The following is a 24,412-nucleotide window of genomic DNA, read 5'->3' on the forward strand; positions in this document are numbered from 1 at the left end:
AGGTCGGTCTGGCCCCACCCCCACCGCATTAGAGCTGCTAACAGTAGGGGCCTCTTTCTCTTGGTTACCATGACCACCAGCATCTCCTCACATTAGGGAGGGAAGCTTTTGTTTAAAAAGATTCAGTGGTTCATTTTAAATTAACTTCAAGTAAACTAGAGAGGACATGGTCTGATAAAGACAGAGAAAGACAAGGAAGACAAGTGTGAGGTCGATTGATCGGCTGACTATATTGACAAGATACTGATTGGTTACATGTTGAAGAAAACATACAATACAAAATACAGAAAAAGTTGGTTCCATCCCCTCCCACTCCCCCCCTTCCCCGCCCCACCCCCCAATACTCATCATCGTGATTTGGTCAGAACAGGGCTCAGAGCCAGAGGTCAGGGTGACCAAGGGTGGAGGGACTGTGGGCAATGGGTTTGTGGCTGTCACAATAATGCTGTGGTAATGCTGTGGCTTCTCTCCCAGCTGGGAGTCAGGGGTGGGGAGGGGACAGCAGCCTGGTGACAGCCAGCTGAGAGAAGAGCTGCCTATCCCTTCCCCAGCCCCAAGGCCTGCCCACTGCCCAAAACCAAGACCACTCCAAACTAGGTGAGGATGCCAATGCTCCTGCTGAGTCTGCCATTCAGCAAGAGGGAAAGGAAGGGTAACTGCTCCATCCCCTGCCCCCATATAAGGGTGGGGGGAACAGAGGCATGTGGCTACTACCAGCAAAGGAAAAGTGGGGGAGCAGTAGAAAGGGGAGGAAGTGGGGAGAGCAGAAGATCATATATATTAAAAAAGTGACTTAAGACTTAAAATTGAATTAGTATTTGTACAGAAAGGTGCAGGTGGAATAACTCACTCCGGCCTATGATCAAAATTATATGGAGAAATCATGGTGGACCCCTCCCTCTGCCCCCCCAGTAGTGGCCCGAGTCGTTAAGTGCGATTGGTTAGAGTGGATTCCAGTCGGGTCATTCAGGCGGAGGAGGCGGGAGCAGTGGGCAGGTGAGGGGGTTCAGTTGCTGCAGCACTGGCTCCGGCTGGCTGGGTTGTTCTCCTGGAGGTCCACTCCTCGGTTCCGGCCTGGAACACCAGCTGCATTCTGGGGCTCGTTCTTGGGAAGTTTCTTAGCTGTTTGGGAGGAGAGGGAAAAAATACACCTGTGGGGATACCCCAATATTTTCTCCCAATTCCACTGGAGCAGAATCTGCCCTGTGCTACCCAATCAGTGATCACTGACATACTGAGGGCTTCTAATGCGCCAGGTACGTTCTGAGTATTCCAGGAAACTGAGGCAAAGAGAGGTTAAATAAATTGCCCAAGACCACAGAGCTCCTAAGTGGCACAGCCAGAATTTGAACCTCGGCAGGATAACTCCAGAGCCAAGTGAGCTAAAAAACTCCTAGGAAGTGGGTAAGGGAGGTGACGGTAGGCTCTGAAATGGGTGGCAAGCTAAAGGGTGAGAGTGAAATGTTGAGTTTGGCCCAGGCGTTAGGAACCTCTGGGGTGAACTACCCACATCTGGGAGTCAGATGAAGAAACCAATTTTATCAGAATGTTGAAAATGGTGAAAGATCTATTGGTGAAGACACCCCACAGACCCAAGGAACAGCAGACAGGTGACGTGTCCTTGGTGGTGGGGGGGGGAGGGAAGGAGAGGCAACTTACCTATTGCCATGAAAATTTCATTCACATTCATTGCAGTCTTTGCTGATGTCTCCATGAACAGCAAACTGTTGTCGTCTGCATAGGCTTGCGCTTCCTGATTTGCATGGAGAAAGAGGGTGGGAGGGCAAAGTTGATGGGGCGGGGCCCAGAATAAAACCCTTCCCTGGGCACAGTGCCTTACACACAACAGAGACCAGCTGGACAAATGCAGGGGTTTTCAGACCTAAGGCTCCCCCACTCACACACAGTACCTCTCGGCTCACAAACACCGGCCAATGTCTTACATAGGCTTCCCTAGGTCCACTCTGCCTTCTTATTCTTCAAAATCACTAGGGTAGGAAATACTTCTAGAAAATTTTCCTACAAATACATTTGCACATTTGGACAAAAGTATGTGGATGTTTACTGCAGCACTGTTTTCAGTCTTTTGCTATTACAAACAATCTAGAAGTCTAGCAATTAGGGACTGGTAAAAAATGGTAACGAATTATAATATGCAGTGTGTACACATATTCCCATCTATGTAAAGATGGAGATTCATAAACATGTGCCTATTTCTGGAAAGCCAAAAAACTATGGGGTTTCTTCCAGGCTTAAAGGTGTCAAAAAAAAAGATAAACTATGGGGAACTTAGGGGTAGAGAGGCTGAGTTTTCAGGTTAGAAGACTTAAATTTCATTGTATATACCTTCTTGTAGTGTTTAAATTTTACTATGTGTGTGTATTACATGAAAAAAGTATTTGTTTTTCAATAAGTTTAATGAAAAAGTCAGTTTATAAGAAAAAATAAGCACAAGCTTCACTGTCTATACACACACACATTACCCCCACTGCCGGGGAACCAGAACAAGGGAGAGGCAGGTGACAGTCCTTTTAGACCCGTGCTTGAGTCATGAGAGGACAGCAGATGGAAGTCCCCTGCTGCCTCCCAGTGTGGCCCAGGGAGCTGGGTGGAGCTGGCTTATTCCTTGCCCCAAGACTGGCCATCTCCCCACCTGGAATTCCACAGCTCTCTTGCTGGCCAGGTCCGCCTTGTTACCCGCGAGCGCAATGACGATGTTGGGGCTGGCCTGCCGCTGTAACTCCTTCACCCAGTTCTTGGCCCGTGCAAACGTATCCTGAGGAGACAGGGCCAGAATGTCAAAGGTACAGAGGAGGCATTCTGCCCAGAGACACTCACTATAGAAGCTTGAGCTGGTACAGCCAGAGTAAGACACTGTCACCCAAAGATTCTGGTGAGATGTCCCCAAATAATAGAGAAAACCTGCCCACACCCCACCCAGGAACAGAGGGTGGAGAGGCCTGAATCAGGGCTTCGAGAAGATGAAGGGAAGAGAGAGAAGGGAAGATCTTTACTGTGTTGGTGATGTCATAGACCACGATGGCAGCTTGGGCCCCCCGATAGTACATGGGGGCCAGGCTGTGATACCGCTCCTGTCCAGCTGTGTCCCAGATCTCAAACTTGACCGTTGTGTCGTCCAAGCAGACAGTCTGTGTGAGGAAGGCCGCTGGAGGAGAGAAGGTTGTGTCAGCAGGCAGGGAGGAGCTAGAGCCACCCCCACAAATTTCCACTATTGCTTCCAGGCTCTGGCACTGAGAAGCTTGCTGCTGAGATGGATGAGATAGACACAGAAAAGCCCTCAACCAGCAATGCAGGCAGAGTTTGTATTTTTTTCTCTATTTTCTTTTTTTCTAAGAGACAGGGTCTTACTATGTAGCCCAGGCTGGTCTTGAACTTCCAGAAGCGATCCTCCCACCTTAGCCTTCCTAGTAGCTTGGACTACAGGTGTGTGGCACCACGCCCAGCTTCTTTTTCTTTCTTTACAGAGGTAATCGAGTTAGAGTTTGTATTTTTATGTACATGTCTAGGGGACGGGGACTGCACAGGCCTTACAGCCTCACCCCAGGCAAGCCTGCTGCACTAGGCCATGTCGGGAATACTCCCAGAAGAGGAATCCAGCAAGCGGCAGGAGGGGGAAAGCCCAGGGGAAACCGGACTCCAGGCACAGAAGGGTGAGCACCCCATCCTCCTCTTCCTCCTCCTCCCGCCACTCAGAGAGAACAGTCCAGATGGAGACCTCTCTAGTCCTTCAGCTTGCTCCAGCCCAGGGGTGTCACTGACCTTCGGTTTCCTGAGGACACTCTCACACGCTTAGCTATGCTGGGGAAGTACACACTGTTCCACTGCCAGGCTCAGCCCGGGTGGCCGGCTTCCCGACTGCCACTGCCATCTCTAGGCGCTCTGGGTAGCCACCACCCCCGGCTCTGACCCACACCCATGCCTGTTTGGCCACCCTGTGGCCTGACTTGCTGGGGAGCACAGTGATGCTATCTCAGGGAACACAGGGCACTTGTGAGTATGCTTCAAAGGAGGAGTCCTGGAGCTGGAATCGACAGGTGGAGTCCCCTTAGTCCCCACGGCTGTATGGTAAAAGCGCTCTCCTTATGTGCCCTCCCCTGCCTCATGGAGGGGCCTGGGGCACCGCCTCACTTCCCCTCTCCAGCTCCTGACCCCAGCGCTGAGGAGGCAGCGGGGAGACTGCTGACACGGCCCATTTCATTTCCAGCTGCCTGGAAACCTCCTACCAACCAAGAGAGTACAGAAAGGATGACTCAAGTCCAAGGTTGGCCCTGGTCTCTCGAGGTTTGTCCTGGTCACTGAGGCAGAAGGCTGAGTCTAGACCCTTATTCACATCCTAAACGCTGACCACTGGAGAATCGACAACAGGCTCTGAGCTCCAGAAAGGGTAGAGGTCAGCTTCAGAAATGCCAGCCTATCACCCCACTACGACTCACCGGGCCATTCCCCCTTTTGGAAGCAGGAGAGGTCAGGGCGTATGTACTGCCCGTTACAGTAAGAAGGACCCTCAGAGATCCAGAGCCAGCCTCTCCTTCCCCACGTCCAGGTCAGAGGAAGGGTTTTAGTCAAAGGCACACAAATACAGAGGCAGAGCCCAGATGTGAAGCCCGTTTTCAACTCCCAGCTAATTCCTACCCGCAATGCTTGCTGGGCCTCTGACACGGACACCAGCTATTGGATTCGATTCCAGGGCCCAGATGAGGATGAGGTGCTACTGCCCCAGGTGTATTTAGTCTCTGTGTGCAGGCAGCTTCCCTTCTCCTTAAGGTCAAGGCATCTCTCTCACATCCCTGGGCCATCCCAACTCCCTCGTGCCCACTCACCTCCAATTGTGCTCTCCTGGTACTCGTGGAATTGTCCCTTGACAAAGCGGAGGACGAGGCTGGACTTGCCCACCGCAGACTCCCCCAGTAGAACCAGCTTAAACTGACAGATCTTGTTCCCAGCGGCTGGTCCGTTGGGTCGTGCTGCGCCTCCCCGACCCGCCATTGCCCGTCCAGCTGTAGAGGTACCAGAGAGCGTGGGGGCGGGGCCGGTGCTATGCAAAGAGGCACTTAGTGGGGAGGAGGACCTCCAACTGCAAGGGAGAAATGAGAAGGACTGGGTTAGTTCAGAGACTGTCGCCCAGCAAGGCCTCCTTAGACCACAGGTCTTTCCCTGTGGCCTCCCTTATGACCTGGCTGACTGCCTCCCATCACCTCATGCCCTGCCCTCCACCCCCAGAGGCTAGGAGAAGAGCCCTCACTAGGCTGCACTAGGTATCTACCGGTTCTACAGCCATCTGAGTGGTAAGAGGGCTCCCAACTTCAGGCTCATGGTTCTGAGCAAACACATTGACTTCCTGATCCCAAATATGTACATTCACCTACAACTGAACACACACAGGAGAGGCATGGATACACACCAGCCTGGTGACAGCTAAGTCAACAGGCTTTTTGGGCTACAGGATAGAAAAAAAAGCTCAGGAAGACATTATGACTTAGGTCAACAAACAATGAACTTGCAGTGTGGTAGCGCTCGCCTCTGTGCAGAGCCACAGTGGGTGGTGAGGCAGACAAGGGTACAGAGAGTCCTGGTGCAAAGCTCCTCAGATAAGGTGGCTGGCCAACCTTGTGGGTCCTCGGGGACCAGGGCCAGGCCAGTGCAAGCCATTATCAAAACAGCCACTTTTCAGGAGGATTGGTGGAGCCCAGGAGTTTGAGGTTGCAGCGAGCTATGATGACGCCACTGCACTCTAGCCCGGACAACAGAGCGAGACTTGGTCTCAAAAAAAAAAAAAGCCATCTTTCTCCTGCCACCTCCAGAAGGACTGTCCAACTTGCTCAGTCTCAGGCTGGGCTGTGCACCTCTGTGCACCAGAGCATGGCTCCCTCTCCCCCATGCTAAGCCTCTTGCCCGGTTCTCTCATGTTTGATGGGCCAGAAGTCTCACACACATTGAAAAACAAAACACACACAAAAACAAACACACACCAAAGTCAGCTCCACCGGCAGTCAGAACAGCTGCCAACTTTCCCTTTTAAATACAGACCTCAGTTCCATTCTCTGCTGGCAGAGGCGGGGGTGACGCAGAGACAGAATCAGGGGGAGGTGTGAGGGGCAGAGGCAAACACGCGGGACACCAAGACCTGCGCGCCCCCAACAGAGGGTGTTCCAGACTCGACATCTTAGTCACTCAGTTGGTGACAGCTTCGAAGGCTCAAGCTTTTTTTGTTGTTGTTTGTACATTTTGGAATCGCAAATAAGGATGAGCAGCCTCTCTCTAGAAGCCGCCGGAAGATTTATACCAAAAGATACCAGAACATATACAGCATGTTTTACAAACAAGTACCGTGAGTAGGTATCAAGTACTGAATGCTCTGTTCAGCGTCTGAACCCAGTGTGGAAAGAAAAGGTTTTTATTAGACTGCTCTTCGCATAATGGAGTCTAAGATCCCAGGGAGAGCCCAACCTGCCCCTGAGCGAGGGGAATGCATTCCCTTAGTCAGGGGACAGGGGCGTGAATGAACAGGGGGTGTTTGTGGGAAGCAAATGGTCCAGGCTTATGCAAGAAGCTGACAGCAAAGGGCTTGCTTTGTTCAGCCTCAAATCGTTTTCCACGTCCAAGTTCTCCCAGCAACTCGGTTTAAAAAGTGAGCTTCAGGAAGAATGATTCACTAACCAGGAACAACGGTTTCCTTTCTGGACAGCACCAAAGGAAAAGAGGTTTGAAATGGGGCCCACCTCTTCCCCAAAAGTATAAGGAAGGAAGTAGGAGGGGGTCTCAATTAGTAACTAGAAATGCCATGTAAATATGTCACAGTTATGCCACGTCACTGATTCGTGGTTTAAGATGCTTGCTCATTTCACCCCCATCCATGAGGCAAAGTCTGTGCTTTCTGCTTCTTAGAGACACCTTCCTCGATGCCTGTGTCCATACTAGGAACTCAAAGAGTGCTTACCAAATGAAATAAGTTTGAAACACAGCTAACATTTACTCAGCACTGCCAGACCATCATCTCCTTTAAGCTTTACAACCTCCCATTTTTCAGAGAAATAACTTGACACTCAGGTACTAAATCCTCTGCTCAGGGCCACCCATCATATAGGTGACAGAACCCGGAACACTGCCATCCTCCCTGCTGCGGGAGAACAGTGCAGGCAATGCTGCCCTCCCTGTTGGGCTTTGGGTTGCTGGGTGAACGAGACTCTCTTTTTGAGGCAGCAGCTTTGCTGGCCCAGCAAGGCCTGGCTCCTGCGACAGTCACAGTGATCTTGCAGTCCTTGAGTACTCTCAACAGTGGGAGGAGCCGCCAGAGCCAGGCAGGGTGACAGTGACAGAGGGGAAACCACAGTGGAATTACAAGTTGGTCATTACCATGAATCCACGTGACACGCAACCTTGGCTGGGCGACAAAGAGTGGCTGGGGCACTAGAGGAGGAGGTAAGAACGAGTGGGGAGGGGGGACAGACAACCTCGTCCTGGATTCCAGAACACCAAAGCAGCTGGCGGTGAGGGCTACTGGCTTGGGAGTGTCCAGCACCTGCCGAGTCAAGAAAAATAGAGGTAGCACATCTAAGTCTTATCCCTACCAAGTGGGTTTCCAAACCTGCTCAGACAGAATCTGATTTTCTTAACAAGCCAGAAGGGGAGACAAACAGCTCTTACGCGGTGGTTCTTAACCTTGTACATCAGACAAGGACTCCTGTCTGTACATCAAAGTCATCTGTGCAGCCAGTCCCTGGAGATTCCCATTAAGCTTTGGAGCAGGGCCCATTATCTACAAGTGCCACTGAAGCACAGTCGGGGCTAGAGCATCGGGCACAGACCAAACGAGCACAGGCCCTGGCTTTGGACACCACAGGTGTGACTCTGTCTTGCCACTTCTGGGTCACCTGGTAGAAGCCACTTGAGCTGAGCCTTAGTGTTCTCATCACTAAAATGGGGTGCACCAGGGTTCACAACAGTGTTGGCCAAGCGTCTCTCACACACAATGTTGAATAAACAATAGCTAATAGTATTGACGTGATTATTTATAATGCTTACTCTTAGACTATTGGCAAATAGACCCTGGCCAGCCCAATGAACCAAGACAGGCTCTACCTGGCATAAACTGGCTGGTGACATGTCCTGCCTGGTCACTGGTCCTGCCTTCCGGAGATACCTCAGCAGGCACACACAGCACTTTTTACGGTCTGCTGCCTCATGGTTTTCCTGGCCCTGCTTAGTGATCACATGAGCAGAGGTGTCCAACCTTTCCAGGCAATAAAGCGCCGAGAAAGCCAATTTTGCCATGAAAAGTACACACAGATATACGGGGGTGTCTAAGACAGGTGAAGGCCAGACCCGGGGCCCTAGGAAGCTTTATGCCCTCCCCTCCCGAGACCGGGAAACAGAAGACAGAAGACGTACCCCTGGCAGGTCGTAAGGTGAATTCATTCACTGAGCTGTCCTGTCTCCCAGGGTGGCCTCTCACTGGGAATCTCTTCTCCTGAACCAGTGGCAAAAATTATCCACCGGGACAGTTAGGTGATGGGATTATAACCAAAAATGGCATAGTAAAAGTCTTCTTTGAGACAAAAATCAAATTTTCCTTAGGAGCTAGAGTCAAAATTTCCTCTAAGATACGGAATGGGCCAAAAAGATTCTTTGCCAGGAGTGTCATGGCCACGGCAAAGCTTTAGACCCTGGGTGAAACACCCCGGGCCACGACCCACTCCCGCCCTCCCAATCAGACCCTAGTTTGTTCAGAGGCCATTGAAAATGGGCACTGGGTCCTGACCTCATGTCTTCCACAGAAAGGGGGGAGAATGCAAGGACTTGGGGACACCGTGTTTGGTGTGCCTATTCCCACACTGCACATGACAGGCAAAAGAGATCCAAGGCCCTTATACACCCCGGCGTGCACAGACAGAAGAAAGAAAAAAGGACACTGCTCTTCCTTGTCCTGGGGTTTCCTCTGCTCTGGACGCTACAGGTCAGTGGGTCTCAAACTCTTTCTCATCAGAATCGCCCGGGGTGTTTAGAAAATAACCCTGACCAACTGAATTAGAATCTCCACAGGTGGAGTCCAGAAACCAATGTTTTAAGTATAAGTTCCCCCAGTGATTGTAAGCAGCCGATCAAAGCACGAGAGCTACAGTTGACACAGGAAGCGGGGAGAAATCCAAGAGACAGAAAGGCAGCCCAGATCAGCACCGTCGGGTCACAATACAAGTGGATCAAAAGTGGGGGGGTTCTTCAGGACCCCAAGTGCTGCAGCAGTGTCATCCCTGCCCCCCTCCATTTGAGATTTTCATCTTTCTCTTCTCTAATCCGTGAAGCTACCCACTTCATATTTTTTGTCCTTCCTGGTAAAAGGGTGAGCAATTCCAGCTGATGAGTGTCTCTTGTGCTTCCTGTTTGCTTTAGAGACTTCCTCTAGCTGAGAGCCCAGGCACAGCCTGGAGAGTGAGCTGATTAGGAAAACCAATCAGACTGTTGACCAGAGGGTAGGTGGTTAGCAGGGTGGCCAGAGAACCAAGTGACCCCGCCCAGGGCCCCTGGAGGTGGCTCTAGCCAGTGACCCTTCAGCTGCACTTCACTCAGGGGAAAAAGGCATTCCTGAATATTTAACACCACAAGAATCAGGCAAGAGAAGGCAAGAGCTAGAACAGAGGGAAACAAGGGACACAGGAGGAGAGGAAATTACGTTCCAAGGCTAAAGTGGAAGACATATTTTTAAAAAGACAAATGAAGCCAAGGTTTTGCAAATGCTTCACAGGCTCAGATTAGTTGGGGAGATGATTTACCCACAGATTCAAGAACACAACTATTCCTCAAAAGGGAAAACCACCACTGCTGGCACATGGGAATGGAGGACAGACTCACAGCAGGACTGCCCAGGTTTCTAGCCGGTAGCAGACCCAGAGGAGAGAAGAATCTGACGCAACACAAGCCATGAGCCACACAAGGTACCCACACTCTTTCCCCAGCATGACCAGCAGGTTAGGGCTTGGGAGGCTGAACTGGGTTTGGCTCAAGCCTGGCTCTACTGTTTAATAGCTGTGTGACCTTGGCCAAGTCACACAAGTGATCATTAACAGCTTCAGTTCTTTATCTAAAAAATGTCACTATTTAATACTAATTGCACAGGGTTGTAGTAAAGGTTAAATAATGCAGAAAGTGTACAGCACATTATTAGGCTGAAGGTAAGGTTCCGACAAGTGGCAGGTTTGTTATACCAGAGGCTAGCTTAACTAGCTGTGACTAGTTAGTTGAATGTCAGAGCTCAACAGGGCCTTAAAGACCTGATCCTATTCTTGACAACTACAGAGAAGGAAACGAAAGTGAGGTGAAGTGGCCTGCCCAGAGTCACACAGCCAGTTGGTGGCAGAGCCCAACCCTGCCCAAGACTCACAACAAGCAAGGCTTCCCTATCAGAAACAGAAAAAAAACCCAAGAATATTAACAACATCATTACATCTACTGAGAATAACGGGGGCTGCGACCTTCTATGGATGCCTTAATAAAATATGGCTTGGCTTTTAGCTAGGGAAAAATGAGTTTCCATCAACCTAAAAAAAGCACACTGATGGATGGAAAAGTTTTATATCTTGATTTGGGAGGGAAAACACATAGATGTAAACAAATGTAAATATCCATCGAAGACTGGCTGGGTGCAGTGGCTCATGCCTGTAATCCCAGCACTTTTGGAGGCTGAGGTAGAAAGACCCCTTGAGGGCAAGAGTTCAACACCAGCCTGGGCAACATAGTGAGACCCTGTCTCTACAAAAATAATTTTAAAAAAATTAGCTGGGTGTGGTGGGGCACACTGATAGTCCCAGCTACTCAGGAGACTGAGGCAGGAGGATCACTTGAGCCCAGGAATTCAAGGTTACAGTGAGCTATGACTGGGCCACTGCACCCCAGCCTGGATGACAAAGCAAGACTTTGTCTTAAAAAAAAAAAATCCATTGAGCTGGACCCTTAAGATTTGTGAACCTTATTAGACCTGGAGAGGGTGACAGAGTAAGCTTCACCCTGGAAGCCAGAGCTGACAGCTCAGGTTGAGGTTTGGTGAGGACTCTGACGGGGTGTGTTGGGCCAGGACTGGGGCTCCTTATCCCACCAGTAAGTAGGATGCTCACCTGACATGGCAGCAGGGGGGAGGAAGGAGGAGCTGCCTTTCCACACCCATAGAAGGATGACACCCTTTCCAGGGGAAAGTAAAATAAACCATCCCAGAGGGGAACTCAGGGTGAGCTGGGTGCCCTACCACGAGGACAAGCCCTTGAATCTGCAGGAGCACCCAACTCCCTTACCTGGGATTGGTTTCATTTCATTCCCCTTTCAATGATGAGATTTCTGAAGCCGAGTGCCTAGACTTCCACACCACAGCCAGGCCCCGGTGGAGTCCACCAGAGCCCCAGGTGTGGCCACCAACTCCATCAATGCCTGCGAAGGGAGCCAGTGTGCAGGGGCACCGAAGCCTTAGCCTGGACACACATTACCAGGTGGTCCTTCACCACGCACTGTCCATGCTCAGCCTGGAACTTTGCCAGGAGTCAGCCAGGACACAGCAGCACAGCTGGCCCCTGCAGCCTGTTCCCCTGTGCAGTAAGGCCTGCTGTGTCACTCAGGGCAGATGACAAGCTGAGTCAGGTAGAACACACGCTTGAGGGACAGACTCCCAGCTTCCCAGGACCCTGCCCTAGGAAGAACACCATGAAATCCTTCCCTGATCCCTGAGCTGCCATCCCAGCCCTCGATGACAGATGGGCTCCCCGGAGAGGAAGAGAGTCAGCACTGGATGGAGGCCTCCAGTGCCTGCTCCCTCCTTCTGTGCCCACAGGGAGGAAGACTGCTAAGAGTGGGAGGACATCTCCATGTATCTGCTGAGACAGCGTGGTCAGTGTGGTCTGCCTGTACCGTCCACAGAAAGGGCCCAGGATTCACAGGCAAATCTAGATTCTCAGTTGTCAGCCCTGCTGGCCAACAGGCGAGTCAGTGGGCTGGGAGGCAGGGTGGTGGCGAAGGCCCAGACAGGGGACTGCCTGCAGCTGCGCCAGGCAAGGCTAGTTCAGCCCACTGATTGTAACAGGCACTGGGGGGCCTGGGCCCTAACACTGATATTCGAGAGACACCACTCTCCCTAAGAGGCCCTGGCCTCCGACTCAGCACACCTCAGTCAGTAAGGTTGTGGCATATTCTCTGCCCCTGTCCCAGGCTGCTCTATAAGCCGCCTCCAGCAAGAGCTCAGCTTGACATTCAGTACTTCCTGCAGCCCAAATCCACACACGTCTCCAGCCACACAGCATAGTGAAGATGACAATGTGGACATGGGGTAGCTCACACCCCACCACTCGGCTCTTCACCTGCCAGTGACAGGTGGGATGCTAGGAAGAGAGTCGGCCAAGACAAAGGTTCTTCCCTGTCCCCAGCCTACACCTGCTGCTGTCCCAGGATGGGGGCAGGAGTCACATGGAAGCCAGTCCGGACTCATGCAGGATCCACAATCCTCGCAACTACCTTGCATTTGTTTTGCTCTTGCAGTTACTACGTGGTTGTTTTTTTTTTTTTTTTTTTTGAGACAGAGTCTCGCTCTGTTGCCCAGGCTAGAGTGCCGTGGCGTCAGGCTCACAGCAACCTCAAACTCCTGGGCTTAAGCAATCCTTCTGCCTCAGCCTCCGAGTAGTTGGGACTACAGGCATGCGCCACCATGCTTGGCTAATTTTTTTCCATATATATAATTTTAGCTGTCCAGACCATTTCTTTCTATTTTTAATAGAGACGGGGTCTCGCTCTTGCTCAGGCCGACCTCGAACTCCTGACCTCGGGTGATCCTCCCGCCTCGGCCTCCCAGAGCGCTAGGATTACAGGCATGAGCCACCACACCCAGCCTGCAGTTTACTATTTACTGAGGACATTTCTAACTGGAATTTCATCAATGCAGGGCTCCCCCTCTATCTCAGGAGGGGCTCTCCAGGGGCCAGGAGTGCCAACCAGGACATCTGCCACTTCTGCTGCTGCCCCAGGCCCAGAAAGACTCCAGGAACCTCTGGCTGAACATCAGGATAGCCAGCACCTGCTCATCCAGCTACTCACACCAACTGCCACCTCTCACAAGCCAGTTTAAGTCATTGCCATGGTTGTCTTGCCTTCAGCACCTAACTAGAGAGCAGAGGTCACGTTTGAGAGGGAAGCAGGGGAAAAGAGAATCAGGTATCAGATACTAGCAAACAAAATGCCTCCTGCTCAACACCACACACACACTGTGGTCAGAGGCTGCCCAATTAACTAGAACGGAGTCAAAGTTCTCACTGTGAGATCTGAGGGACAATGGCTGTCCTCAGAAGCCTGGCTGCCAAAGAACAATATTATAGACAGGCTAAATTTTGCTGAACAAACTGTAGAGTGGTGCCAGGTAAAGAGATCAGGCAATGAATGGGTCCAAACAAGTTGTAATGAGTGAATCACACGTCTGCTTTCATGGCCCCAAATTTTCATAAGATTACTGTAGGTGACAAGAGGTTGGAGAATTGGGGGGACTGAGGGTTGGGAGTGAGAAAGCAAGAGAAACTAAGGGCACTGTTGCAGATGAAAGGACATTACTAAATTCTCAAAGCCTGGACTATGGGTTTCCTTTGTGTTAACTGCACACAACATCAAGCCTGACACACAGTGGGCACTGTGTGTCACAAATATGGTGAACGGAGCATATGATATAGGTACTGCCGGGACTGCTTAGGCTTAGCAAATGAATGGGAGAGTTGAGGGCTTAAATATGCATCCACCTGCCAGGTGGCTCAGATTCCCCAACAGAGCCCTAGGCCAGCCAAGGAGCTGCCTCACTCCCCCAGGTAGGACTTGGTAGGTCCCTACTGCACAGGGGTTAAGAGCACAAGTCAGAAAAACTTCAGCTCAAGTCCTGGAACCACTCACTAGGGTGGCCTTGTGTTGTGTCACTGAACCCATTTCCTTACATGCAAAATGGAGAGACTAGTACCACCTGTTTCCCAGGGCTGTTGGGAAGACGATGCATGTAAGACTCTTAGCACAGGCCCCAGCTCACAGAAGCACTCAGCAAATGTTTATGGGACAAGGAAGCCCCTGCTCTGAAAGTCCCTGTCAGGGGAGTGTACTCCTCAATCCAGACGTTCAGACACCATTCTTGCATTCCTTTTATCTCCAGGTGCCCTAGACCCCATTCTTCAGCACCCCTCATTTAGAGAGAATGCTGGTAGGATGTCTTTCGTCTGTTTCCTAGAAGAGCGATCCCCAGCCTTTTTTGGCACCAGGGACCATTTTCATGGAAGACAATTTTTCCATGGACCAGGGAAGGGGGGAATGGTTTCGGGATGATTCAGGTGCGTTACATTTATTGTGCACTTTATTTCTGTTATTATTACATTGCAATAAATAATGAAATAAATCTACAGCTCACCATAGGTTGGGACCACTGTCCCAATGTCCGGGGCAACCCCAACACCGCAACCTTGTATTCTCTGAAGACTGGCTCCCAAACCACAATAATGGGGGGACCCATCTTCCAATAAATCAGCCTTGAGTTGAAGCCGCAACCAGGCAAACCATAACCTTTATTAAAAAAGCCCCAGAACACCAAGTATCTTAAAGACCAAATACCCTTCCTTCCATCTCAAAGCCTCTTTCAGGAAAGGGAAGAAGCAGTTCAGTTGTGGAGAGGGGGTGGGGACAGGAATAAGGCAGCTGACAAAGAAACTAGAGTTCCTTTTAAAACCCAGGCTGAAAATGCTGGAGGTTTGGAAATTGGGGTCATTAATCACCACGGCTATCTGAGCAGCTCAGAGAGCAATTTGATGACTAGGAGAACAGCCAGGGGTTAGGGAGGCCACCCACACCCTCCTCCACCCCTGGGACGCCTCTGCTAGAGCCACCTGCAGGGGACACACATAGAGCTATGAATAGAAGGCAAGAGGCTTGTAAACCAACTCCTGTTAAGATCCCAAGTGAGTGTTTCCAGCAGGGCTCAAGTTACACATTTTCAGAAAGATGACAGTAGAACGGAAGGATTTAAGCTATTCAATGATTCAGGATCACAGCTCAAAGTGACAGCCTGCCCTGAGCCTACCCTGAGCCAAAAACCCTGCACAAACCCTCCCCAAAGGGGCAGTCCACTTTTGAATAACAGCAAAAGATGCTGGCCTAGACCATGTGGAATCTCCTACGAGACTCAGAGTCCAGGAAGGTTTGGCTGGAGAATTTAACACCTGAAATACAGAACAATTATGTACATATACCTCCTCTTCCCAACTGGATAGTAAACTCCAAAGTAAATACCAAATCCGACCATTTTTTGGACTAGTCACAGTGTAAGGCAAGGGTAGAAGTACAAATGAGTGAGCAGAGGGGCAACAGCCTGCTACTGGGATCAACTCCCAGGACTAGAAGTTGATTCTCACAGCATAAATTCCCCAGGTACCTCTCCACCTTACCCAACTCTGGAGTCTTCAGTGACTATGACTAACCATCAAGAGAAGAAACAATGTGGCCCATCCACATAACTCCATGTCAACATCATGTCAAAAAGTTTGCTAAAAAGGCAGTGGTCTTGGAGAGCCAGCTGAACCTAGGACTGGGGCATCTTGTAGTGCCAAAAAGTAAGGAAGTGCTCAAAAAACAAAAACAAAAAACCTCACAATGACCAGGGTAGGTCAAAGAGAGCTGAAAGAGCAGCCAATGACCAAAGCTGAAACAATCTGAGCAAAAAAATAAAGTAGTACCGCAGTATAAACCAAAGTGTCAAATAAATATCCATGAATTCATATGGATATAAGGAACTGAACAAATAAATGAAGGGGAATAGGCAAATCTCTTGTGTAGAACAATTTAATAATTCACGTAGATACTCCACCTTCAAGGAGGGAAGCATAACTCCCCACTCCTTAAGTGTGGACCACACATAGTGACTTCCTTCCAAAGGGTACAGTACGAAAAGGGAAGGGGGGAGAACAACTTTACAGCAAAGAAAGCTGACAAACATCATCTCAGCCACGTGATCAAGGTTGACATTAACCATAAGTCATGTTATGTTGATTTTATGTATCCTTGACATGATGTGATGAAAGTAGCATTTTACCTTTGGGGTCTTCCTCCCAACAACTCCTAACCCCTAGTCACGAGAAAAACATTGGATAAATCCCATCGGAGCAACACTCTATAAAATACCCTTAAGTACTTTAGGAGGCTGAGTTGGGAGGATTATTTGAGGCCAGGAATTCAAGACCAGCCTGGGTAATAGCAAGACCCCCATCTCTACAAAAAATTAATAAAAATTAGCCGGGCATGGTGGCTCACGCCTGTAGTCCCAGCTACTTGGGAGGCTGAGACAGGAGGATCATTTGAGCCCAGGAGTTTGAGGTTGCTGTGAGCCATGATGATGCAGCTGCTCTCCAGCCTGGGAGACAAAGCAAGACCCTGTCTCAAAAAAAAAAAAAATTAAATAAACTAAAAAATAAAACCAAATAAATAAAATACCTGACCAGTATTTCCCAAAACTATCAAGATCCTCAAAAACAAAAAAAGTCTGAGAAACTGTCACAGCTAAGAGGAGCCTAAGGAGACATGAGGACTAAATGTAATGCAGGACTCTAGAAGAGAAAAAGGACATCAGGTAAAAGCCTAAGGAAATCTTAACAGAGGATGAACCTTACTGCAAACTATATACAAATATAAGATGTTAACAATAGAGGGAAACTGGGTGTGGGGATTTGTGAGAAAATATGTATTACCTTCAGAATTTTTCTCGAACTAATCTGAAAGAATAAGTTTATTAAAAAAAAAAGGCAGTGACCCATCTTGTGACAAAATGAGATCCAAGGACTCCAGTTCTCATCAACTCCCGTTGTTTTTTTTTTTTTTTTGAGACAGAGTCTCACTTTGTTGTCCAAGCTAGAGTGAGTGCCATGGCGTCAGCCTAGCTCACAGCAACCTCAAACTCCTGGGCTTAAGCGATCCTACTGCCTCAGCCTCCCGAGTAGCTGGGACTACAGGCATGCGCCACCATGCCCGGCTAATTTTTTCTATATATATTTTTAGTTGGCCAGATAATTTCTTTCTATTTTTTAGTAGAGATGGGGTCTTGCTCTTGCTCAAGCTGGTCTCGAACTTCTGACCTGAACTCCTGACCTCGAGGGATCCACCTGCCTCGGCCTCCCAGAGTGCTAGGATTACAGGCGTGAGCCACCACGCCCGGCCCAACTCCCGTTCTTGAAGATAAGGTAACTTTACATGGAGCTGGGCTGAGGGGTGGTGGGAAGGGAGGGTTGGGAGGCAGAGCAGCAGTTTCTGGGCGAGCAGAGGGTCATATCCAAAGGAGGCAGGCTCGGGAGCAGGGGAGTTTAAAAGCCACACCTGCGGAATACACACAGGCGGGCCCCTCTCACCACCAGCAGATCTAACAGCTGTTGCTACTACTTTCTCAAGGCCACCCTCGCTCAACAACGAGCCTTGTGCAGACACACAGAAGAGCAGCCATGGACAGAGTTAAGTCACTTCCACTGATCCCTGCGCCAAGCACTGGCCTGGGGTTGGTGCCGCCTCACCACACACAGCTGCAGAAGTTCAGCACGTTCCGCCTTGCCATCAGATACGCATGCTGGAGAAGCTGGTCTACAGGATTGTGGACAGCCAGAGCCATGCCCGCCTTCTCCTATTTAACCCTTCCCTGGAAATGGAGATTTGGAGAGCTTTCCCTACTGGAAATTCAGTTTGTGACCTGCCATCTCCATCATCTGTACCGTAACATTTATTCTATTTACCTCTTTGCTCTCCTATTTGTCTGTGAGTAATTTTTTGGAGGCTGGACCAAAGGTATGGCTCAAGCTTTAGAATCAGAAGGCTGGAAGTCTGAATCCCAGGTGTGTGAGTTTAAGAAGAATGTGTTAAAGGGAGAGGGCAGGCATTTGCTTCAAGCAGGTTTGAATATCTGTCCTTTCCTTTAACAACTTTAGTGGGGAGTCTACTGTGCTAAGTACTAAACATCTAGAGATAAAACAGGGCACAACTGTGCCCCTAAAGGGCTCATACACCAGGGAAGGAGGTAGACAAGGAACAATGAAGACAGCAGTGAGATGAAGCCCACAGCCTACTTGGGGCAAGGGAAGGCTTCAGAGAGGAAGTGACATTCAAACTAAGCTTGGGGAGAAAAGTAGGGAGAGGAAGCTTCCAGGCAGGTGAGGTAGAGAAGAGCCTTCTAGGCAAAGTGAACAGTACACATTTATTTAATAGCCCAGAGAGGGTACAAGGAGAGGTTGTATTGCAAAGTGACACAGGCACGGACTTTCCATTCTAACCCCTGCTCTGCTACTTACAACATTGTTCCTTGCTACAACATGGGGATTAAACACGGTACCTGGGGTGGTTGTGAGGACTAAATGAGTCAATACATGCTCAGAACTCTGAAAAGTACCTGGCACATGGTAGGCAAAGCTCAAAAAGTTTAGCTTTTATTTGTATTACTGTTTCTGTATACAGAAGACAGGGCCCTTTACTCTGAAAACTAATCTCTTATAATAGCTATTAATGCAGAGGACTCCTTCAAAAACACTGAATGCTCGTCTGCCAAGGTTCTTGAAAGCACTATTACCTGGATTTGGGGATGTCCTAAGTTTATAGATCCTACCTGAAGCAGTGCTTCTCAAACAGCCAACAAAAGTACCTCTGACTCATCAAGGGAGAGGAAATGCAAAAACCCAGGAATCTGAGAATTGAACCCAAAGCAGCCTGCTACAACCCAAATATTGTCTAAGTTTCCTGTTTTACCTTAAATTTATGCAAACTTTGTATTCCATCTATAATCGATCCAGAACTGTTTTAATATGAAAATGCTTACAACTGAGTAAAGACTGAAGTCCTAGAACATGCAAAGACCTAATTTAGTCTGTGGCTCTGAGAATCCCAGTGGGAGAAACACTGTTACAGCCTTAGCGTTCTTCTCCGTAAAATGGGAACACAACTCACATCGATTCTGTTCAACATCTACGAAATGAGACAATGTGTGAAATCATCAAGCATTGCCAGGCATCATAGAGGATATTTGGTACAAATGTTCAATCAGAATCCTTGGGTTGAATTGCAATGCACCTTCGAAACTCCATTTACTCACCAGGGGCAATTGCTATTTGGTGGGATCTATTATGTGCCAGGCTCTGGACTACCTCCTTTACCCTTTATTTCTATATCTGCAAGATATTTAGTATCCCCATTTTACTGGAAGAAACAGAGGCTCAGCGAAGTCAAATAACAAGCCCAAGGTCACACAACTGTTAAGTGGGAGAGTCCAGATGAGAACTCAGGTCCAACTGACTCCAAAGCTCTCATGCCTCCCACCCCACCACACTGCCTCTTCGTTTACGGACAAGAGTTAGAAGAAAAAGGTTCTAAGAAGTACTTGCTTGGTGGGGCTGAATTTAAATTTTTGAGCTTGCTCTGTTCCCATGTAAATTCTCATGATAGGAGCTCCAGGTGGAGAGCCACATTCTTCCCCCGTGCAAGCAGCAGGCAGCACCAAAGTGGAATCAGAGGGCTAATCAGAGGGAGGCCATCTTTGCTGGTTTCCTACCCCCTTAAGCCTGCCTCGCAGGACCCCTGAGTCTACCCACTTTTACTTTCGTTTTCTAGCCATCATGACTTTCAGGATCCCAAGAAATTAACAGTATGCAGATGTCAGCAAACTCCTGGGCCCTGAAGGGAACTGACTTGGGACTCCTAACCGTCATGGTCCCCAGAGGCAGAGGAAAAGAGGGTCAAGACAGAGAATAGAAGGTTGGGTAGAGGTGGAGGAAGAAAACAGAAGTAGAGGAGGAATGCCAGAGATGACGAAGGCTGAAGGGCTGAGTCTGCACTTGTGCCACTGCTTGCTCAACCTTCATGTTCATTCATTTAAGAAACAGACCAGACCAATGGAGGGCCCACTATTAGAAAAGATGAGGTCACTTCTGACCCCAAATCCCAAGCTCCAACTCTACCACTTTCTAACTACATGATCTTAGGCAATATATTTAAGTTCCTTCACTATCATCTCTGAAGTGGGATACAAATCTCACTATCTCCCAAGACACTTGTGAAAAATGTGTATGGAAAGAACTCTGCAACTTTAAAATGATTTATAAAAATGAACTGTCAGCCGGGTGCAGTGGCTCACAGTGCCTGTAACCCTAGCACTCTGGGAGCCCAAGGTGGAGGATAGCTTGAGGTTAGGAGTTTGAGACCAGCCCGAACAAGAGTGAGACCCTGTCTTTACAAAAAATAGAAAAATTAGCCGGGCATATTGGCACGCCCCTGTAGTCCCAGCTATTTGGGAGGCTGAGGTAGTAGGATCGCTTGAGCCCAGTAGTTTGAGTTTCCAGTGAGCTGATGACACCACTGCACTCTAGCCCAGGCGAGAGAGCAAAAGACTCTGTCTCAAAAAAAAAAAAAAAAAAAATTGTTATCACCCCTCTACAATATAACGGCCAACTAGTTGTGAGAGGCAAGAATGGGGAGAGGAACAATATGTTAAAGGAGGGGTTTCTGTCCTGCACAGAGCCCTGCCTCTTTCTGCCAAGCAGTGCAAAACCTCTTCTTGGAGTCTGTAATATCTGGATGCCAGAAGTGGCTGCATAACCACCCAGAGCACTGATGCCTTTCTTGTTTCTCTGAAAGGGAGAGCTTCTCCTTCAAAAGTCTGTTTCCGAGTCAGAGCTGGGAGAGCATGTCCAGACAAAGCAAAGAAGGTCCCCTTGGATGACTGCTCAGCCCCATCCCAGGACTTCCAAAGAGTGGCAAACCATAGTCCACTCTAAAGAGGTAAGTCTGGTCAGAGACCAATGGCTGGTGAGCACTCAGGCCTCTCTGCCTTGTTCCTTAGAGGCACAGGCTGACCAGATCAGAGACTCTCTCGTTCAAAAGATTGAAAGAATCAGACACTAGAAACCGTCCAGAAGTATAAGAAGATCTCAAGGCAAAAAACTTTAGCACTTGTAAGTAGCATCTGAGGGTGGTAAGAGTGGCCTAGAACACTGAAGAGCTGCAGAAATTCCCAAGGATTGCATGGCTTTCCCTCCCTTCCTCCACTGTAGATAGCAAGGGTCAGTCGTGGCCTCAGAGTCAGGCTGTTCCTCATTAAGGTACAGTCTCCGGCCTGTACTTTGGCCACATAACAAAGAAACTTCCAGTTTGGTCTGAGACAGCAGCTATTTCATATACCTAAGTCCCAAGAAATAGACAAGGATCATATGTCAAATTGGTTGAGGGAATGAACTTGTACTTTCTGGCATGTATGGGAATTCTTTGGAGTACAAAAATTAGCACATTAATAATCCAAAGCTGCCACTGTGAACTTGACTTATTCCTCTGTATTAAGTCTAAGCCCAGAAGGGACTGGAGACAGACCTGGTGTGGTGTGAACCTGTTGCTCAGGGTGGTTGGTGTATGTGCATGTGTTTGGGGGTGGAAAAGAGTTGGCCCTTCAATTCCAGACTCCTCATTTTTGGCCTTATTCTCCTCTTTATAGACCAGCAGACAGCAGTCCCAGGAGGAGCAGTCCCTCTAAGGCAGCTTGGAACCACTCACGTGCTCTGGGAGGACAGAGCTGAGCCTGGAGCAAGGGGGGAGGAGGAGGGGAGAGACAAGATAATGAATGGGCAGATCCACCCTGATCTGTGATCTGTAGCTAGGATTGAGCAAATCTCAGCTAAATTCTTCAGAAGCAGGAAGAGATACACACTTAGAGAAAAACATAACTAGAGGACTGGCTCCGACAAGAGGACAGTGCATTCCTAATAAGTGACCCAGATTTCAAACTCTACTGAGGTCCCGGTTGGCTTTCTGGCTCGAAAAAAGAGAGGAAGTAAAGAGTTGTGGAAGCGCAAACACACTTAAGTGCGTGTGGAACGGTCTCACCCAGACCACCCCGCCCCCAAAGGAAATCAAGATATTCCTCTAAGGCTGGAGGGGACACCAGTTCTGAGGGACGGGGGAAGGAAAACGGCGACAGACAGCACTCACTGCCACCTCTAAAGGAGAAGGGGGACAGGTTCCTTCACACCTTGGCAAAGATCCTCCAATTCTGGGAGCAGGGGCAACGAAACTTAGGGTCCCTCTCTCCCACAACTGGACTAGACAGGCCAGAGGAGAGCCATGGGTAGTTCCCCAAGGCTCACGAAAGGCAGGTAAGCGAGGAAGCCCCCTCCCCCTTTTGGTCCGACGCCTGGGGAATCCCTTAAGAGGGGGCTACGGGTCGGGGGAGGGGTCAGTACCCCCTAAGCTGGAGTTCGGCGGAAGGAAGGGCTGCCCTGGAGAGGCTTGAACGCAGGCGAGACACTGGATCCCGGGCCGGGCATACTCACGGCGGCTCCGGGGCGGCGGCGTTACTTGGGGCCGGGTCTCGGGTAGGCTCCGCTTTTCTTCCCCCCGGCGGTGTCCCAGGCTCCGGCCTCCACTTCCGCCTTTCAGCCGCTCCGGATCCGGATCTCCACCTTCTCCCCGCCCCTCTATACTCCCGGGTGACTGACAGGGCGGAGAGACCAATGGAAGGCACTCTTGGCCGACCCTGCAAGTGACGTCAGTGGGGCGCGAGAGAGAAGGGAAGGTGCGCGCGAGGCACGGCGGGACTTGTAGTTCGCAGCGCTGGAAGGAGCCGCCAGCTGCCTGGGACTCGGGCTTAGGGTGGAGCCGGCTGCCGGCGAGGCGGAGCCGCGCCAGGAACTTTTTAAGGCCAACCGTGCCAATCGCGTTACCGCGAGTTCCAGGCGCCCCGAGGGAAGGCGGGTGGCGGAGCGTTAGAAGAAGACAGAGAACTCTGTGCACAGCATTAGGAAGGGAAAAACATGGTGTGAATGAATATGCACAGGAGGCCGCGTGGACTAGCTCTGTGTACTCGCTAGCGCTAGCCAGGAGAAGCCCCTGTCCGCACTTGCCGGCCAAGTCAGCTCTAGGAGCCGGAATGCTGGGGGCTTTTGTGATCGGGAAGGCAATGAAGGCGCTGTAGGAAGGGTTCTCTGGAGGATACTGAGTGAGATCAAAGGGAAAGTTTCTGCCACTGCCTCCTACTTTGCCTGGGCCCCTAAACACACCAGGACCACCTCTGCCTCTGCCTCCACTCCTCCCAATCAGAGTCAGCTCTTCTCTCTGATGCCAAATACAGAGCTGGACAACCTCTGCCTCGGCCCTCCTCATGCATAAATATAGACTAAACCCCCACTCCCACACTATACGGATCAGGACTATTTCTGTTTCTTCTGCTCCCCTCAATATGGATCAGAGCCATTTCTGCCCACCCCTGTCTCCCAACACAGGCCAGTACCTCCGCTCTTTTGCATCTTACCCCACTCCCGGCAAGGAAACTACTCAAAACCTTTACAGAATCAAAGCTAACCCCACAGACAGCTGTGGTTATTGTGCCTATGACACTGGCCAACACCAGTTGAGTCTTGGAGCCTGAGAAGCAGAAATGACCTATCTGGGACAACCTGCCACAAAACTGCGCACATCTGATTCCATCGGATCACCAGGGTGCTTCTTTTTACAACATCCATAACCTCCCCTTCCCCTGGCAGTGATCCTCAAAGAAGTGAAAGGCAAGAGGGGAGAGAGGTCCTGGGAGGGCAGAGGGGATGGGGCACAGTGGCATTCCTAGGAGGTTCTTGGCTAGGACAAGCTCCTCCCCAGCCTGTGCCCTACGTAGCCCTGCAACAGTTCCTTATACAGGAAGGGTGGGGAGTCCCCTGGGCCCACCTTTCCAAGGAGGTGGGCCTGAGCCAGGACTGTGTGTGTGTATGTGGCCGTGACTGGGGTGGCGGGGAGAAGGGGGTATAACAGGCCCATAGTGACTCATTAAGGTTTCTCCCTCATCCCTGGGGCCCATTGGTGGCGTGAATATGGTGCCAAGTGGATTGTCTGGTGCCTTTGCCCTTCCTAGAGACAGCAACAGGGCCCTGGGGTATGGTGGGGGAGTGACTGCTGTGTTGGCTCCTCCAAAGCCTAGGAGCTCTCAGACCAACCCCCAGAAATGGCCAGAGCCAACAACTACAAAAATAAAGAGTTTATTTCCTATCCAAAAGTGAGCCCAGGGTCTTGGGTGGTTAAAGGAGACCTGGAGACCAGGGCGAGTTTTGGAGAAGTCCAGGCCCTGAGTGAGACCATGTTGGAAGAGGGGAGAACAGGCTTGGTTGAAGTCTGGGGGCGGAGGAAGGATAGGGAATGCTTCTGGGACTGTTTGCAGTTGCTGGCAGCAGAAGAGACCACCTTGAGTGACAGCCTGCAGACAGACAGAAACAGAGATGTTGACAGACCCAGGGCCAGGAGTAGAAGCAGACATTACTGAACCCAAAAAGCACCAGCCGGGCATAGGGACCTGGGAGCACCCTCTAAGGCAGCGGTTGCAAACTCAACCCCCAGCCCCACCCCAGACATT

General features: G+C 50.1%; 1 protein-coding gene across 2 annotated transcripts; it reads right to left on the bottom strand.

The window, feature by feature from the left end:
* Positions 1–206: 206 nt before the first annotated feature.
* On the bottom strand, positions 207–22,492 carry RAB5C (RAB5C, member RAS oncogene family). Of its 2 annotated transcripts, none has more exons than XM_045526565.1 (6): positions 22,347–22,492; positions 4,842–5,095; positions 3,015–3,166; positions 2,654–2,776; positions 1,660–1,753; positions 207–1,122 (listed from the first exon to the last, which is right to left on the bottom strand). In XM_045526565.1, exons 2-6 carry the CDS (start codon positions 5,005–5,007, stop codon positions 1,007–1,009), a joined length of 651 nt encoding a protein of 216 aa, XP_045382521.1. In that variant the 5' UTR covers positions 5,008–5,095; positions 22,347–22,492; the 3' UTR covers positions 207–1,006. The 2 variants fall into 2 exon arrangements, with proteins under 2 accessions (XP_045382521.1, XP_045382522.1); XM_045526566.1 differs by lacking the exon at positions 22,347–22,492 and adding an exon at positions 22,257–22,275.
* Between the last annotated feature and the right edge of the window lie 1,920 nt (positions 22,493–24,412).

Source organism: Lemur catta, chromosome 15 (genome assembly GCF_020740605.2).
Source record: "Lemur catta isolate mLemCat1 chromosome 15, mLemCat1.pri, whole genome shotgun sequence".
Lineage (NCBI taxonomy): Eukaryota > Metazoa > Chordata > Mammalia > Primates > Lemuridae > Lemur > Lemur catta.

Coding starts and splice junctions, on each gene's coding strand:
- RAB5C (XM_045526565.1), bottom strand. CDS start 5,007: ATGGCGGGTCGGGGAGGCGCAGCACGACCCAACGGACCAGCCGCTGGG. Junction 3,167..4,841: donor CCAGGAGAGCACAATTGGAG/GTGAGTGGGCAC, acceptor TCTCTCCTCCAG/CGGCCTTCCTCACACAGACT. Junction 1,123..1,659: donor TGAAATTTTCATGGCAATAG/GTAAGTTGCCTC, acceptor CCTCCCAAACAG/CTAAGAAACTTCCCAAGAAC.